The 16,393-nt window shown below is 39.2% G+C and overlaps 1 protein-coding gene across 2 annotated transcripts; it reads left to right on the top strand.

The window, feature by feature from the left end:
• The first annotated feature begins 4,311 nt into the window (after positions 1-4,311).
• On the top strand, positions 4,312-16,378 carry ppp1r26 (protein phosphatase 1, regulatory subunit 26). Of its 2 annotated transcripts, none has more exons than XM_038733150.1 (5): positions 4,312-4,482; positions 9,703-12,985; positions 15,183-15,294; positions 15,481-15,566; positions 15,653-16,378. In XM_038733150.1, exons 2-5 carry the CDS (start codon positions 9,774-9,776, stop codon positions 15,690-15,692), a joined length of 3,450 nt encoding a protein of 1,149 aa, XP_038589078.1. In that variant the 5' UTR covers positions 4,312-4,482; positions 9,703-9,773; the 3' UTR covers positions 15,693-16,378. The 2 variants fall into 2 exon arrangements, with proteins under 2 accessions (XP_038589078.1, XP_038589079.1); XM_038733151.1 differs by lacking the exon at positions 4,312-4,482 and adding an exon at positions 4,891-5,514.
• Positions 16,379-16,393: the final 15 nt, after the last annotated feature.

Consider the following 16,393-nt stretch of genomic DNA (forward strand, 5'->3'; position numbering starts at 1 on the left):
GGTTGCGCAGTCTGTTCATCTGTTGTGACTCATTCTTTGTTCCGTAATCAAGTCAAAAAGCATCCATCGGCATCCACAAAAAGTAGACTAAATATCAAGATCTAGATACAGAGATCCAAGTCAGCACAAGATGTCAACAATGTCAAGTTCGAGCTGTCTATGGGAATCTGTTTCCTTTCCAATCACTACATAATCTAGTCTTGTTTATGATTACATAAACAGCAGGAAAATTTTTCTGATTGCCAACAGCAGTGTTACCTCTACTTTGTAAAAAATGAATAATTTTGGAAAGAAATACAGTACAAATATAAATAACTTTACACAAAAACTTTTTGCAGTTTATGACTGTAATTTACAAGAGAAGATTTAACCGGTAAATCCAACAGCCCTTTTCTGCTGAATTAGCACGAGCATGCTGCTTTTAAACAAAAATGTTAAGTAAGATTTACATGCAGTTGTCACTTTATTGTAGATTTAATCCCATTCAGTTTAACTGAAATTATAAAACTGTCAAATGTTACTCAGAGGTTGTTATAATGTTATAATGTGGTGTTTTTGTATATCATGTAGAGCAAGCCAGGGAAAGATTACAAGCATCCTGTGTAACTTCTATCAAGTGTGCAGGGATGCCATGAGAAGAGGGACTGACATGATATAAATGTTTTGTCAGCTATAACCTCTCAGCTCTAATAAAGGAGGAGAAAGGCCTGCAGGTAAATGTAAAAGAAATGTAAGGCTTTGCAAATGTTTTACGGGTAGAGGAAACACATCCATCATCTTGTGAGGTCTTAACATCATATATGGCGTGTTTTGGTGGTAGACGTTTAATTTAAATACTCAGGTTATCCCAAATGTTCCCATGTACGTCCCTCTCAGAGGTTGGAGTGAGCAAGGTTGCTGTCCATGGTGCTGAACCTCTTTTATTTTTATTTTTTTGCTTTGGTAACTTTTCTCCCTAAATGGCTGAGCTTCCTCAGCAGAAAAGAGTAGAGTAGAGAGACTGCTTTCCATCATGTCTATTGTTTTATTATGAAATGAGTGTTGGGCTGAACTACTCACATGGTCCTCTGATGTCTATTCTCTGTGCATCATCAGACTCAGTTATCACCAAGTACCAAGAGCTAGCCCACCACCTCCTCATTTGCATGCAAATGAAAACACCAAATTACCAAAGTGCGTTTCAAGGTCAGGAACATACCAGTATGTTGTAGTGCTGCTTGTGCCAGCCTTTGTGACCCCATGAACATAGGGCCATTTTTTTCAATCACATCACCACTGGTGCAACACACATCAATTAATTTCTTGCAATGAATATTGGTGCAAGAAGGAAGTTCATCTTTAATGTGGACAGGAGAATGTCTTTTTTCTCTCTGTCAAAACAGTATCTTGTGTCATTGTGCTCCAAAAGTGTCTGAGACAGAATGGTGTTGACCCCCTAATTAAAACACAATGTGAACACTATATTGACATGCCTTAAAAAGCTTCATTTTTTAACTTTAATTATTCAAGTTCTCTTTTTAGGTCTATAGAGAATTCATAGTCAGATTACTTATTAAAACATGACTAACATGAAAATGCATCTTCTGATGTGATGTCCCACTCTTTAATATTTTTATCTCAGCAAATGTTAAGATGCAAGATGAGGACCATTAACTACCAACTGCTGCTTTCACAGACCTGTTTTTTTAGGGATCTCTGCTAGCATTTTAATGTCTATTCTCATTCATGATTTCAGTCACCTAACTATTTCTTACCTAAATTCTATAAACTGCTTTTCACACTATTGTGAATATAATCAGGAATAAGTTGATATTAAAGAGACCTTACATTCATCACATAGTGTTGTAAGTGTGATCCAAAATGAATGACACAGAGCCACACAGCAGCAGCGTAGCATGACCCACATCTGTTTAACCCCTATGGTCATTATAAGGAATGTTTGTTTAGGCAATGCCACTTGCTACACACTGCATACAAAAGTATGATGTTTGATCTGTTTCCTGTGCTCACTGCAATACAGTAAAACTATACCCCTCACCCCATCATTAGGAAAAGGATCCATTTATTTGTTAAAGATATTTTATCATTTCAAGAGTGCATGACTGATAAAAACACACGGGTCACAAGTCAAGACACAAGATGAGGATGAGGAGGATTGTGTGGAGAATGTGAAGATAATGGAAAAGAATAGCGGAATGTCAAAGTCAACTGAGACCATTTCAGCCCTGAGAATCTGATTTCTCATTGTGTCCATCATTGCATAGCATGACAAAAGTCACAGTATGAGTGAGTCTGTTACTTTTACCAGCTTGCTTGAACCTCGTCATTTATACTGACTCCATCTATTGTTTTAGTGACTGGTGTTTTCATCAAAAGTACATTAGCCAAGGGCTACATAGCTAAGTGTATATTCTTGCAGCTTTAATCTGCAATTAATGATGATGAGGAGACGTTTTATTGTGTGCCACTAATGATAACATGAACTGAGCTACATGAACAAGCCCTCAGCTGCCAGCATTGCATAGTATATTAGATTTAGCATGCTATCAAAACACATAGAAGGTGTAGGTGTTGAAGGCTAACATATATTATTTTGACATCTTTGTTAAAATGAGGAGACTGACATATTCGATCAGCATGCCAAACATGGGCAGACACTCAGAATATTGATAGGCCACTGCATGTAATATTTCATTTCATATAATCGGTTAGTCATTTCAGTCATTTTAAAGGCAAAAATAGTACAAAATTGCCAAACATTTTCTGGTTTCAGCCTCTCAAATGAGAGGATTTTATGCATTCCATTGTCATAATTTAATGTAAACTGAATATCTTTTGATTTGGAACTTTTGTTTGAAAAAAACAAAACATTTGAAGACGTTACCTTGGGCTGTGGGAACTTGTAATGGCTATTTTTTCCCTATTTGTTGACATATCATAGAGTATACCGTTAATGGATTATTTGGAAAAACAAAAGCAAATTAATCAGTGGTGAAAATAATCCATTAGTAGCAGCACTAAAACCATCAATGCAAAATTACAAGTAGTCATAAATACCACAAACCATAAGGGAAACACTGGTGTAAACTGGTAACAAAATATTAACTACACTCCAAAAACTGACCAACAGCAACCTCAAAGCCAAAAAGAATAGGATGCTTACATATACAGCAAATAGCTAAGCACTTTGATGGATTAATTGCCCCTTGAGAAGCGGTGTTGCTTATCTATTCTGTATCCTTCCAATTCTAATAAAACTGTTAAGAATATCTAATAATGGCAACTTATAGGAACATTTATGTTCACTTTGCTTGATTCAAGGTTACACATTATGTAAAGAATTTTCAGAAAAATTATTTTCCCATATCCCAATGTAACATGTTTCAACAGGACAAGGTGGCATGGTGTCGGCTGTATTGATGAGGCAGAGGGCTGGCTGAGTCTTCAATGCATAGCCAATTTGTATTTTTTACCTATGTGTTGGCAAGTCAAGCAACCTTCACAAGAGTTGAACTGACTTAATGTGATAGTCATGCATCCTATCAGAGACTTTTGTTGAAGATTAATGTGAAGTGAAAGTTGTAAAGCTACCAGCCAGACAGACTGCAAAAACTTTAAAAATGTGCTCTTTAATCAAGTGTATATACTGGACAGACTCTTCACTTCAGTTTTATCTAAATATAAGCAAATGTTTTGCTTTTGTAAAACAATTTCCATTTAGATATTAATTTAGATTAAATCAGAGGAGGTGAACCCTAACTGAAAATATGACCTGGACATAAAAATAATCTATTTTCTTTGAATGGTATTTTATGACTGCATTGACTGGAATCAAATCAAAAACACTCCTCCCCCAAAAAGTTACTCTACAAAAGTGATGATGAGTCGTTTGGCTGTAACCTATAGGCACAGCTGGCCTGTTTTGTACTACAATAGACTACAGATATTGCAGAAAAACTTTAAAGCATCAAGGTGAACCTAAACTAAATAGCCTACTGAAACTGAAAATTGTATGTTAGCGCAATAATGTGTGGGATTTTATTACAACACACTACAACTGATATAAGTAATTAATGGGACATACAACTTTCTATAAGGAGTATGACGGTTACACTGTCGCTATCGGTTAATTGTTCCCGTAAAGGCCTGTTGTCAAATAATTTCTGCATGAACATATTATTTGACATATTACTGTGTTTTGTAATGTAATAATATAAAGTACAGTCATTTAAAACGTAAGTGTACGTATTTTCCGGGCAAAACGTCATATTTGTAAGGGTCCATGCTTGGCTGGACTCTGGGTTTAAGGAAGCTTGTCTGCCCGGCAGTCGGTGCGGAGGGGGACTCGACGGCGAGAGCTTCAGGCGGCGTGTGAGCTGGTGACGGATACAGAAATTTCTCCACGACGGCTTTCCTAAAATCTTTAATCAACGCTGAAAAGAACACACTCCTACTGTAGCGGTCGCTTTCTGCCATGTGAAGGTGAGTTAAACTTGTGCCCTGTGTTTTGTGGCTGTGGCTGTGCGAAAACAGCCGAGGCTAGGAGTGTACGCTGTGGCTCAATACAAAGGCTTTCTTTGCCGGAGAAAATGCCGGGGCTGCAGCAGCCGGGAGGCCCGCCAGTGTCTTTCAAGTCGCCGACCAGCCACGGTTATCCCTCCAATGTCTCGCACCATCTCGTCAATTCCTTCCAAAATGTAGCCATACGGGTTTATATAGAAGATTTAGCAGACATTACTTAGGTTTAGCGGTGTTACAGACCGAATACCGTGGGTTTTGACAACCGTGGCCGGTACCAAGAAACATGGTTGCTCTGCGGAGTCTCCTACCGCTGCACGCCGGGCATCGGTGCCGTCCGTGCCGCTAGAGGGTTACGGGGACAGGCGGGGTTGCTCTGTTGCAACCAGGAAAGAGTCAGGGAGGCAAAGTACACGCAGTAACACGTTTGGTTATGTAATACAGATGCAAATGCTACCCACTAATGTCGGCGTCTGTGGCGAAACTTTCTTTGAACACACGATATGTCAAACAAAGTTGGCATATGACTACGTTATGCTACGGTTTTTACGTTAGATCGGTTTAATGTGCTTGTCGGCATTTTTCAGCGGGGCGTCTTTGGTGACCCAGCTTGGCTTCCTGTAACGTTAGTTGTTCGCACTTTTCTATCGGGTTCAGCAGGTCATGGAGGAGAATGGTTAAGAGCTCAGCATATTGTCTCTTGGTGTCAGGCTGTAGCCGGGTTGCCGATTCCCCCTGCAGGCTGCACATTAAAGGTGGAAGTGGGGTTTTACATTTGGGGTAACGTCGGTTAGGCAGGCTAGCAGTGGCTCCAGCGTAGCGACTCCTCGACTGGGTAATTGTCCGAAGGCATGCTTGTTTATGGAGGAAAAGTACTGCTGCTGCAGGGTTCAACTCTGGACATTAGGTTACTCACAGGACAGGCTCATAGTTTATACGTGGGTTCAGGTGCCACATAAAAATTCAGTTTATAACACATCAGGTGCTGCCTGGCAGGTAAGTTACGAGTAACAATTCGATTCGTATATGCACGAATTGTGTTTGCACCATGTAGGCTAACAGAAAAAGCTACAATCGTGTAAAATAACTAATATAGAACTAATATTAAAACAACAAAAACCGACACAACTTCGTGTTTAAAAAGCACAACTTGCAACCTATCCAGCCATCCGTCCAAAAGCAAGATATGTGAACCACAGTGGTGGAAATTAACATATAACGTAATTTAGTCAAGTACAGTATCACAGAGAAGTTCAGTTTAAGTTACTTGTTTGCATTTTAAAGTTTCTAGTTACTTTGCAGGTTAATATTTTCAAAACTATAAAGTAATTAAAATTAGCTCCACCCCCACCAGATACAGTATTAAGATGATCTTTATGCATCAGTAATGAACCAACAATGTAATAAATATTGGTATGACAGAGATGCCATTCTTCCTGCATAATGAGTACTTATACTTTTGTACATTTCAAGACATTTTTCTGATAATATTTATTCACTTTTACTTGTAATAGAAGATCTGATATTGCAGATCTACTTGTATAAAAGAAGTGAGTACTTTTTCCACTTGTGATTGAACTCCTGTGGTCCAGCCTGCTCATGACGTGACAACTTGTAGTATTTATTCTATGTTGCATTGCACAGCAGGATGTGTGCACAGTCAAAGCTGCCCATCAAGGAGAGCTTTTTAAAACAACATGCAATGTAGCATTAAAACTGAATGACAGAGTGTTGAGGGGACAAGGACCAATTGGATAAACATGATCATCGAACACTGTTAATTTGAGGTAATTGTTACAGTAATTAGATGTCACATTGAAGCACAGCTGCCAGCATGGCAATGACACTCTGGGTGCTCCTTCATAGATGGATCAGCCACAACAACCTGTAACTTCAGTTTCTACTCCTACAGTAATAATTTTGGAGGACTAAATTAAGTAATTCAAGGATATAATTAACTAATTTTTGTGTAATAGTAACTAGTAATATTTCTGTTGATACCTGCCAAGCTCAGTAAATTCTAACTAAATAAACTAGAAATATGTGTTTGCCTTTTAAATTACTGACTTGGCAATCGTGTGGGGGTTTTTGGTAATTAGGACCAAAACAGAGTTTGGGGACTGACAAAACGGACACTAGAAGGCTTTTACTATGAAGAAGCTGCAGGCATTGGAGAATGATACATTTACCTCAAGTCTTCCAGAAATTCCTCTAATCGTGCACAAATAAGCACTAACTCCTGTAGCCCTGAGTTGCCAAAAACATCTCCCAGAATCATGCAGCACAATTTCATTTGACATGATATCATTCAGCCTGCAATAAGTACTGCAGAGTGGTCACATTGAGTTCCTCCACACGATGGTAGCAGAGCACTGACGATGCCTATTCTGCTGCATATTCAAGATGTGTAGCTGTTTGCAAGGATATGTATTCTGATTGAGCTTCTCAGTCAGTATAGAATGACTGAGGGAAGTGAAGGAGTGTGAGGGAGAAGAAATTAAATAAGCAGATAGTCCTAGATTTAGTGGAAGCTGATGTGCATAGAGGGGAGATATTATTTCCTTGATCCCAGTGGTTAACCGGTACCGGTGATATTCCACGATTCTCGATACCCAATTCAATACCAGGGTAAAAAAACAAAAACAAAACCCATGTACTTCAACACACACTCCTTTTAATAAAAACATTACAAAAAACAACTAATAGCTTTAAAGGTTGTGAGAGGATGTCCAGGGCAGATTAGAGGTGATTAGATGTAAGCAAGCTATTGAAATTACAACCTTCCAATGTGCATAATTTATCAATAAATCAGTTTTCTTAACTTTATATATACATACACACAAACTCACAGGTGTGAAATGTTTAAGGGTGGTTAAATCGAGGCTTGGACATGGAACTATTGACGATAACAGCCGACAAATGTATTAAATTAACTCCACCCAGGTTTCCATACATAATTCTTCTGTTTTTCTTTTCGATGAGTCGAGGCGGAGCTGTTATTATTATTATTATTATTATTATTATAATAATCTTATTTGTAGAGCACTTTTCAAAAACAAGTTACAAAGTGCATTAACAAGTGTAAAGACAATAATACCCAAGAGACAATAATATAAAAACAATACAAGATAAAAGCATGAAAACATTGAAAAGACTAAAATACAGATAAATCTAAAATTAGTAAAATACAATAAAACAAAAGGGATAAAATAAAGTCGGGAAAGGCTCTCCTATAAAAGTATGTTTTAAGAAGGGACTTAAAAGAGTTCACTGACTCAGCCGACCTGATTTCCTTGGGCAGGCTGTTCCAGAGCCTCGGGGCCCTGACAGCAAACGCTCTGTCCCCTTTAGTTTTCAGTCGAGACTCTGGAACAGACAACAGACCTCTGCCCGAGGATCTCAAGGTGCGTGCTGGTGTGTATGGGACTAAAAGGTCAGAAATATAACAAGGCGAGAGGCCATGAAGTGATCAATAGAATTTTAAAGTCAATTCTAAAACATACAGGGAGCCAGTGTAATGAAGCTAAAACAGGAGTAATGTGGTCATATTTCTTTGTTCTGGTTAAAAGCCTGGCAGCTGAGTTCTGGACAGTCTGGAGTCGATCAATAGATTTTTGGGTTAAACAGGTGAAAAGGCTGTTGCAATAATCCAGGCGTGATGAGATGAAGGCGTGTAAAATGGTCTCAGTGTCCTTTAAAAGTTAACATAGATCGAATTTTTGCTATATTTCTAAGTTGATAAACACATGATTGAACAAGCTTTGTGGTGTGCTGCTCAAAATTTAAATTACTATCAAACCAAACACCAAGGTTCTTTGCCACAGGCTTAATGTGATTTACTAGGGAACCAGCAGATGGCAGTATTTGATTTGCCATCTGCTGGGACACGGTGACCAGGATTTCTGTTTTGTCTGAGTTCAGCTGGAGGAAATTATTTGACATCCATTTTTTAACTTCACAAAGGCAGTTGTTAAGTGAACTCAGCATTCCAGGGTCTGTGGATCTGACGGGCAAGTATATTTGTGTGTCATCAGCATAAATATGAAAAGAAATGCCATGTTTATGGATAATATGTCCAAGGGGAAGCAGATACAAGGAAAACAAAATGGGTCCTAAGACCGACCCCTGAGGCACACCATATTTAACTGGACAGAACGAGGAGACATGTTTTTTTTACAGACACGCAAAACTTCCTATTTGACAGGTAGGATGAAAACCATTCTAGGGCAGTACCAGAGATCCCCACCCAGTGCCTCAGTCTGTCTAACATGATGTTGTGATCAGTGGTGTCAAAAGCAGCACTAAGGTCCAGGAGTACCAGGACTGAGCACATGCCTTCATCAGCAGACATTGGTGACTTTAAGCAGGGCAGTCTCAGTGCTGTGGAACTTCCTAAAACCAGACTGAAACTTTTCAAATATTTTGTTATTTTCCAGTACAGTGAGCAGCTGTTTGGACACAATTCTTTCTAGAATCTTTGCAATAAAAGGCAGTTTTGAAATTGGTCTAAAATTATGTGGGAGGGAGGGATCTAAACCAGGTTTCTTTAAAAGTGGGTTCACGCAAGCCGTTTTAAAATAATCAGGGACACAACCAGTAGATAGGGAGCTGTTGAAAACAGAGATCAAATGGGGCCCAACAGAATCCATTACTTTTAGTACTACAGCTGCAACTGTCGCCATCTTCCACATGTTGGATCCCTGGTACCCACGTTACTGTAGAAAAACAAGCACCGCATGTTTTCAGCACTTTGGCATCGACTTTGTACCGGCGTATCAGGTCTCGTGACATCCCTAGTATTGGCGACTATCTAAAAATTAAAATGTAGACGGCAAGAGGCTGAGTAGGAAAAAACGTATCTGTCCAACGACACCTGTAAGCAACCACAAAAGGGAGTGTTCAAGAGCCCATACCTGGCTCCCAAACCTAGTCTGTACAAGGTTGGACAAAATGTAAATTTGGAGATCTTTTGGACTAATACTTTTGGATGGATCAGCTTGCAATATTCCAGTTACACAATGGATGTCATTCACAGGTCTTACAAAAGGATCTAACGTTGGACACAATAATAATATATGCCATCAGAATAATTTGATAGATGAATCACAGAAATTCTACACTTATGGGCTTTAATTATCAATGTAGTTTGACTTGCTTGTCACCGTTTCTTTGTTTTCTTCTCAGGTTGAACAATGTGATTTTGTTCGGAGGCAGCCGCACTCCAATGGTCCAGGACCTCACCTTCCTTAAGTAGAATGTACTTGATGAATGTACCTCCTGTCGCAGTGACGCAAACGGAATGGAGAACGTGTGGTCCACCTGGAGGCTATAGCCTTCCAATCTGCTTCAATGACTCTGACACAGAGTTGTCCACCAGAGGCACACCTATCTCAGATAAGGTCCAGATGATCATAGAGAGCCTTAGGAGCACCCAGTCCTCACTCGAGATGGGCGACGACATTGCGGGAAATATGCTATCGGGACAGGAAGGTCACCCCCAAGTCTGCAAGGTCGCAATGGCTTCTTATGTGGGAGCCAAGTCCAAAACTAAAGGTCCCACTGAAAATCAACAGGCATATGTTTCCTCCCCAATCAACCACAAGAGCAGTGACTCTGACAGCGATGATTCTGTGGACAGAGGAATTGAGGAGGCAATACTGGAATACCTGAAGGAGAAGGATGATCACAAACGTCAGGGGGAACCATGCTTCAACTTTCTCCAATCATCCAAAATTCCCAGGAAAAATCCACCTATTCCTGAGGTTTCCAAACAGAACTCTGACAACAATACATTTCTGATTGCCACTAGCCAGTTTCCAAAAAGTGTCAAAGCTGAGACTCTCACAGCACCCGCTGTTGTACCGATTAAAAAGCATATCAAAAACAAGGCCTCCCTAAATGACAACACAGTTAAGAAATTGGATTCAAATAAAAGCACAACTGTAACTTCAGTCTTGTCCAAAGAACAGGCAAAGAGTCCCTCTAAAACAATCAGCCTCTTCAACAAAGTCAAGTGCCCAGTCACAGTTAAGGTGGAGGAAAACTCAAATGATTCCAGTAGTGATGACGGCATTGAGGAGGCCATTCAAAAATACCAGATGGAGAAAAAGGAGCAGCAGAACAAGACTGACGCTTTCAGCCCTCATGCATTCAAAGAGGAGTCTGACTCCACTAGCGACGATGGTATTGAAGAAGCTATTCGCTGCTACCAGCTTGAGCAGCTCAAGGAGAAGAGTGTCCTGAAACCATTCTTACATAGGCAAAAACCCTTTAGAAAGTCATTAATACATGCTGTTGGAAGTGCGGAAAACATGAAGAAACACAAACTGAGAAAGAAAAAGACAAGAACAGAGAAAGAAGGAAAATCTGCTCAACCTCCTCCTTCATCTGTTTTTGTACCCAAGAATACGCTTTCAAACAGCTCGAAGGGGAAAGGAAATGGATTGCTATTGTTTAAAGTAGAAAGTCTTAAGGAGCAACCTACCCCTGCCCCACCAAAGGTAAATACAACTGCAGAGCTCATGTGTGCTGAGGCAATACTGGACATTTCGAAAACCGTTATGCCTGGGGCCTTCCATCACAGTGTCGGCCTTAGCAATTGTGCCCCCACCGAAACTTCTTTGCAATCTTCCCTTCCTGATAACTGCCCAGATGAAGAAAGTAATGGCAGCTCCATTGATAGTGAAGATGGCATAGAGCAGGAAATCAGGAAATTTCTGGAGCAGAAGGCCCAAATGCACAAACAGCCGAACAGCTCTCCTGCGACTCAAGAGCCTCATAGTATAAATGAATCAGAGGACGTGAAAGCAAAACAAGTTGCAACCCAAAGAAAACCTCCAAGATTGTCTTTGACACAGAGAAGAAAACATAAAGAGGAAAACGGTAGCATTTCCACCATGTCAAGGACAGATAACAATGAAAAAGAATCAAACCCATTGGTATTTTCCCAGAGAAGTCAAACACCCCCAATAGCTAGATTGCATGACACAGAGCAAAGTGGAGACAAAAGCAGCTCGCTAGACAGTGATGAGGACCTAGACACTGCTATAAAAGACCTGCTCAAGACAAAAAAGAAGTCAAAGAAAAAAACAAGAGACTTAAAGCGGAAATCAAAGAAGTGCCTCAAGAATGAAGAACCGCTTCTAGGAAATGCTTTACAGACCAAAAAGTTTAAACCTGATCCTATTTCCAAGCGCAGTGCTTTGAAAAAAGTACAGAAGACTAAGGATGACATGAAAGACAAGACTGGACTGAGTAAAAAGACATTTTTACAACATAAAGAGAGAGAAAATGAGTATCATGACATGGATGGAGGAGAAATAGAGAAATTTAAAGCAACTGAGGGTCCCAGCACCACGTTGCTGTACAATACTCAGATTGCTCTTCAGATAAAAGAAGATAGCAGTTCAGTAGACAGCGATGATAGCATTGAGCAAGAGATCAGAAGGTTTCTGGCTGAAAAGGCAAAAGTTTCCACTGCAGAAAAAAGTAAAGATGGAGATGTATCGAGGAACGGCACTTTTGTCCTACAAGCAGAAGACATTAAACAGGAAAATCAGCTGGCTGAAATTCCAAGAAAAAGCGTCAGTCCCCTCTCTGGACAATCTCCTCTGAGTGGTCAGCCTCCTCCAACCTCACAGAGTTTGCTACCAGACGTCTCTACTATTGGTGCACAATCACGTCTGTCCTCAGTCCAGTCCTGCCCCAGTCTTTTGGAGCCAGCAGACGGGGCAGGGGCTGCTAGAACTGAGCAAAGGAGGCCTAGCTTTGGGAGAAGGGAAGTCAGGGATGTCGCCACACCGATGGAGAGAGTTCAGCCAGTTTTAAATCCTAACATTGCTCATTCCCGCTCTGAGTCAATTAAGTGGCGCCAGAGCCTTGGACTCCCCACTACTGACACTAGGACTCTCACTCGACCTCCATTCCATATCACCTCGTCTAAAATCAGCGAGACTGCATCAGCAACTCCTCCATATCAAAGTGAGGGCATCAGCCCTAAATCACAGACTCCGGTCACTGTTTGGTCCTCTGCAAGAACCAGCAGAGCACCTTTCCCCTGCTCTACAGAGACAACTGTAAATACCACATTCAGATCCCCTGTCTTGAATATTTTGTCTACTACCAGGCAGCATCCAAGGATGTCCTTTACACAGAGCCTTGCACCTGGCCTCAGTCCACAGTGCCCCATTGAAGGAGAGACAAAGAGTATGGTGCATATGTGTAAGGACAAGAGTGTGTTTGTCGAACTGGAATCTAATAGGACCAACCATGTCCAGGTTCGAAGCAGGGAAAAGAGCGAGGGAAAGGAGAGAGTGGACTTGCTAAGTGAGAAAAAAAGAGAATGCCAGAGCATGAAGATAGATGATAAAGAAGTACATCTAGAAAGAACAGAGGAAGAATTTATAGATGAGGCAGATTGTGAGTCAGGCAACGAGAGAAATCCAGAGAAGAAGCAGGGCTGTTCCTCGTAAGTAATATTCTTTGGTCACTATGTCCAATAGCATCATAATCCAATTTTATGTGTGTTAATTTCTTGATTGTGCCCTGTTAATAAATACAATGCAGGTTATAATCAAGCTCATTCATTTATAGGCTCTAAGGGAATGTTTGTTTATACAATAAAACAAAACAGGCCTTTCTTTATATGTATTTGTATATTTATACTGTTATGTAACACAGTGGCACCATCATGAAATTTTTTTTTAGGCTAAGAGGTTCATTCATATCATCAAACCTTTGAAAAGCAATATAGTGACATATTGGTACAGGAGGCTGACTGCATGAGTGGCACCACCATCAAAATGACTTTTTCCAAAATTTCGTTTCTGTTTTAAGTAAAAAAAACAAATGACCAAGAAAAATAACCAGTCAATATGACAAAATAAAGATCAGTCCAAATACTTAAAATTTGGATCAGATAGTCAGTTAATCAGATAAATGTGTGCTGTTATGACATAGTCTTAGACAATTAACCTGTGATATGTAGTTTTACTTTGAGAAGCAGTCAAAGACTTTTATGTGCAAAAGTTAAAAAGTCATGTCACGTTACTGCAATACGTTTCCATCACTGCCTTCATTAGGGGTATCCAATGAAAGACAAAAGACAAAACATGATTAGATCCATTCAAATTCTGCTGTGTAGTAAACCAAAATGACATATTTGACACAGCTTTGTACCAGTATTGGAGCGCACATGCAAAACAATATTAGACCTGAAATTATTGATTAGTCAACAGAAAATTAATCGGCAACTATTTTGGTAATCGACTAACTGCAAAAATACTAAACCTCTGCTTTCTTGGACTCTGAGGAGTTGTGATGGGTGCGTTTACATTTATCAAAATCTTAGCTAATTCTCAAAATTCTTTGTTGAAATTTAAATTAAGACAGTCAGATGCCTTGTTATAAAAAGTTAGATTAGTACTGGAAAAAAAAACCCGATACATTTTATTTAACAATTTACAAACAAAAAACAATTATTCTCCTTGTATCGCCCACTACTAATGCCGTCTATATTTGAAATAAAATCTTAAGTCTTCCTCTGATAACTGAAACTCAGTCCAGAATTGGTTCTTGAAATGCTCTCACAACAACGGCTTACCGTTGTAAAGATTACCATAATTTTACTAGTCTAAATTCTACCATGTCAACTATTTACTCTATTGGTCTGTGGCTGCTTGTGTTGACCAACTACTCCCGACTCTCCTCCCCAAGAAGTACCTCCAGCAAAGAAGATTCACTCTGTTTTGTCAGTTCCATCTGAAAAACATGTCTCTTTAAGTTCCTCCCTCATCTTATCCCTTTATGCAATTACCTCATGCTGCTGAAGCTCTAAAATTTGATGCTTCTAATGATAATTACAGAAAATTACCTTCTCACCTCACCCACAGATTGAGTATTGACTTTCTAACTTATGTACATAAAGAGAAAAGGCAAGTGTACACCTGACCCTTACCATTGACCCTTAATAAGCACCTGTTTAGAGCAAGATTAGAACACCAGTGTGTACTGGAACAATCTTGTATCCTTTCTCGACTACGACAGAGATGTTATACTACATCTTCCCAATATTGTTTTTTCAGACACAGTGCCCTTATTTCATTCCATAGTTTAAAGTCATAGGTGGGAATTTAAAGTTATTGGTGAAAGCCACTAAATCAGTCTTGGATTTATTTACCTCTATGACTCAAGTGTTGTTCCAGATTCCACAGAAGCCACATAGTTATTCTTCTCTGTCTTGCTAAACTTGATAAGTAGTGTGTTCATTTCTTTGTCATGTTAAAAGTTTTTTTTGAATTTCATATGTGGAAATAAGGCTATTTATTTTTGTTTATCAAAAAAAGTTACTGAACATGCTGTGCATTGCCAGTTTTTGTAAATATTTTGTAAGAAGTGGTTTTTTTTTCTTTTACTCTTTCACAAAAAAAACCCCTGCTGTGTCTTTCAAGTGCATCTGTGTAATAAAGAGTGGAATCCGAGCAATAATGGGCCTTCCTCATTAATGTATGATAATCCGCATCATAGTAACTTGTGGTTGATGGAACACCTACCATCCTGATTTACAGGCTACGGTCACTGTCTTAAAGATGGACTTTGGGATGAATAAACATTATTTCTTATAAGTAATAACTGGTCTGATGTGTGTCCTGCTCTGCCTTGCCCAGGTCTTTGTCCAGTGCCATTGACCCTGGCATCACCATCAGACCTTGCATAGCTCTTACCACAGAGGAGAGAAGTATGCTGTTCAGCAGGAGGTACCTGGCTAAAAAATGCAAGGTACAATTATATAGTAGCATGACAGTTTGTTTTTCTTCTGTAATTGTATTCCTTTACAATAAAATCAGATATTCATTAACATGTTAGCTAAACTCACTAACCCCATAAATGGCCAGGGAAACTGAGGATATTTGACTGTAAAAAGTTGTCCACAGCCAGAAATTGTGAAATTTACATCGCTTGCAGGGGGTACCTCCTCTCAGTAGTGTTCCTGTGCAAAACAAGACTGTGCAACATGTCAAAAGAAAGCTTCAGTTCATTCCAGTCAACAGGTATGTTGTGGTTTTGTCTCCATAGTGAGTGATCAGTCACAAAAAAAGAAACCTGTTCATCTTAGATGAGTTTCATATTTTTTCAGGAGAAGCGACACACCCAGTCACCACAGCATAACAGAATGAAAGTTAATTCTGCATTTAAAACATGGATGTAGATGATGTTGGCTATTACAGTATGTGTTGGTTGTTGAGTTTTGCACTTTATTGAGTGTGTGTTTATGTATGGGTTGCTGTTTGCGGCAATTTAGTATTTGGGCTTTTTTAACAGTTCTGTTTATTTGTTGGATTTTGGGAAAAATTTCCCCCTGTTTTGTGTTGTAACTTATATAGTAAGGAGATTCTGCAAAAAAAACACATAAAGATACATGGAAGAATGTTTAAGTTAATTTGAATGTTTTTGTAGTCATTTAAGGGCATTTCTTGTTTTTTTGTATAGTTTTAGAATTGGTCAATCATAAACTTCAGGAACTCCCCGAGTATATTGCAACTTGTCTAAACTACATTTCCTATTGGTTTTGTTTTTCATGTTACTAACGTTACTGAATAATTTAAGTTTACTGGTGTCAGGGTTTCAGGTACTAAAAACACAAATTGGGTTGTTATGGACCAAATAGACGGCATGAATTGGTTTTTATACTACAGCTGTTTTGTGTAAGGATTATATTTTTTGCCAGTTTTGTAGTTAAAATTAACGTTGCTTTATTATTTTGTATACCTTTCATAGCTAAAAAAAACACGAGGGCTGTAATGTCCGTGGTGTTGTATTTGTTTTTCAATAAAGTTCTGAAACGAGCGTTTTAAAATTGGCATCACGGGTACTGTAG

The sequence above is a fragment of the Micropterus salmoides genome, unplaced genomic scaffold (genome assembly GCF_014851395.1).
Source record: "Micropterus salmoides isolate LMB-PRFRI ecotype aquatic unplaced genomic scaffold, ASM1485139v1 Ms_hic_scaffold_20, whole genome shotgun sequence".
Lineage (NCBI taxonomy): Eukaryota > Metazoa > Chordata > Actinopteri > Centrarchiformes > Centrarchidae > Micropterus > Micropterus salmoides.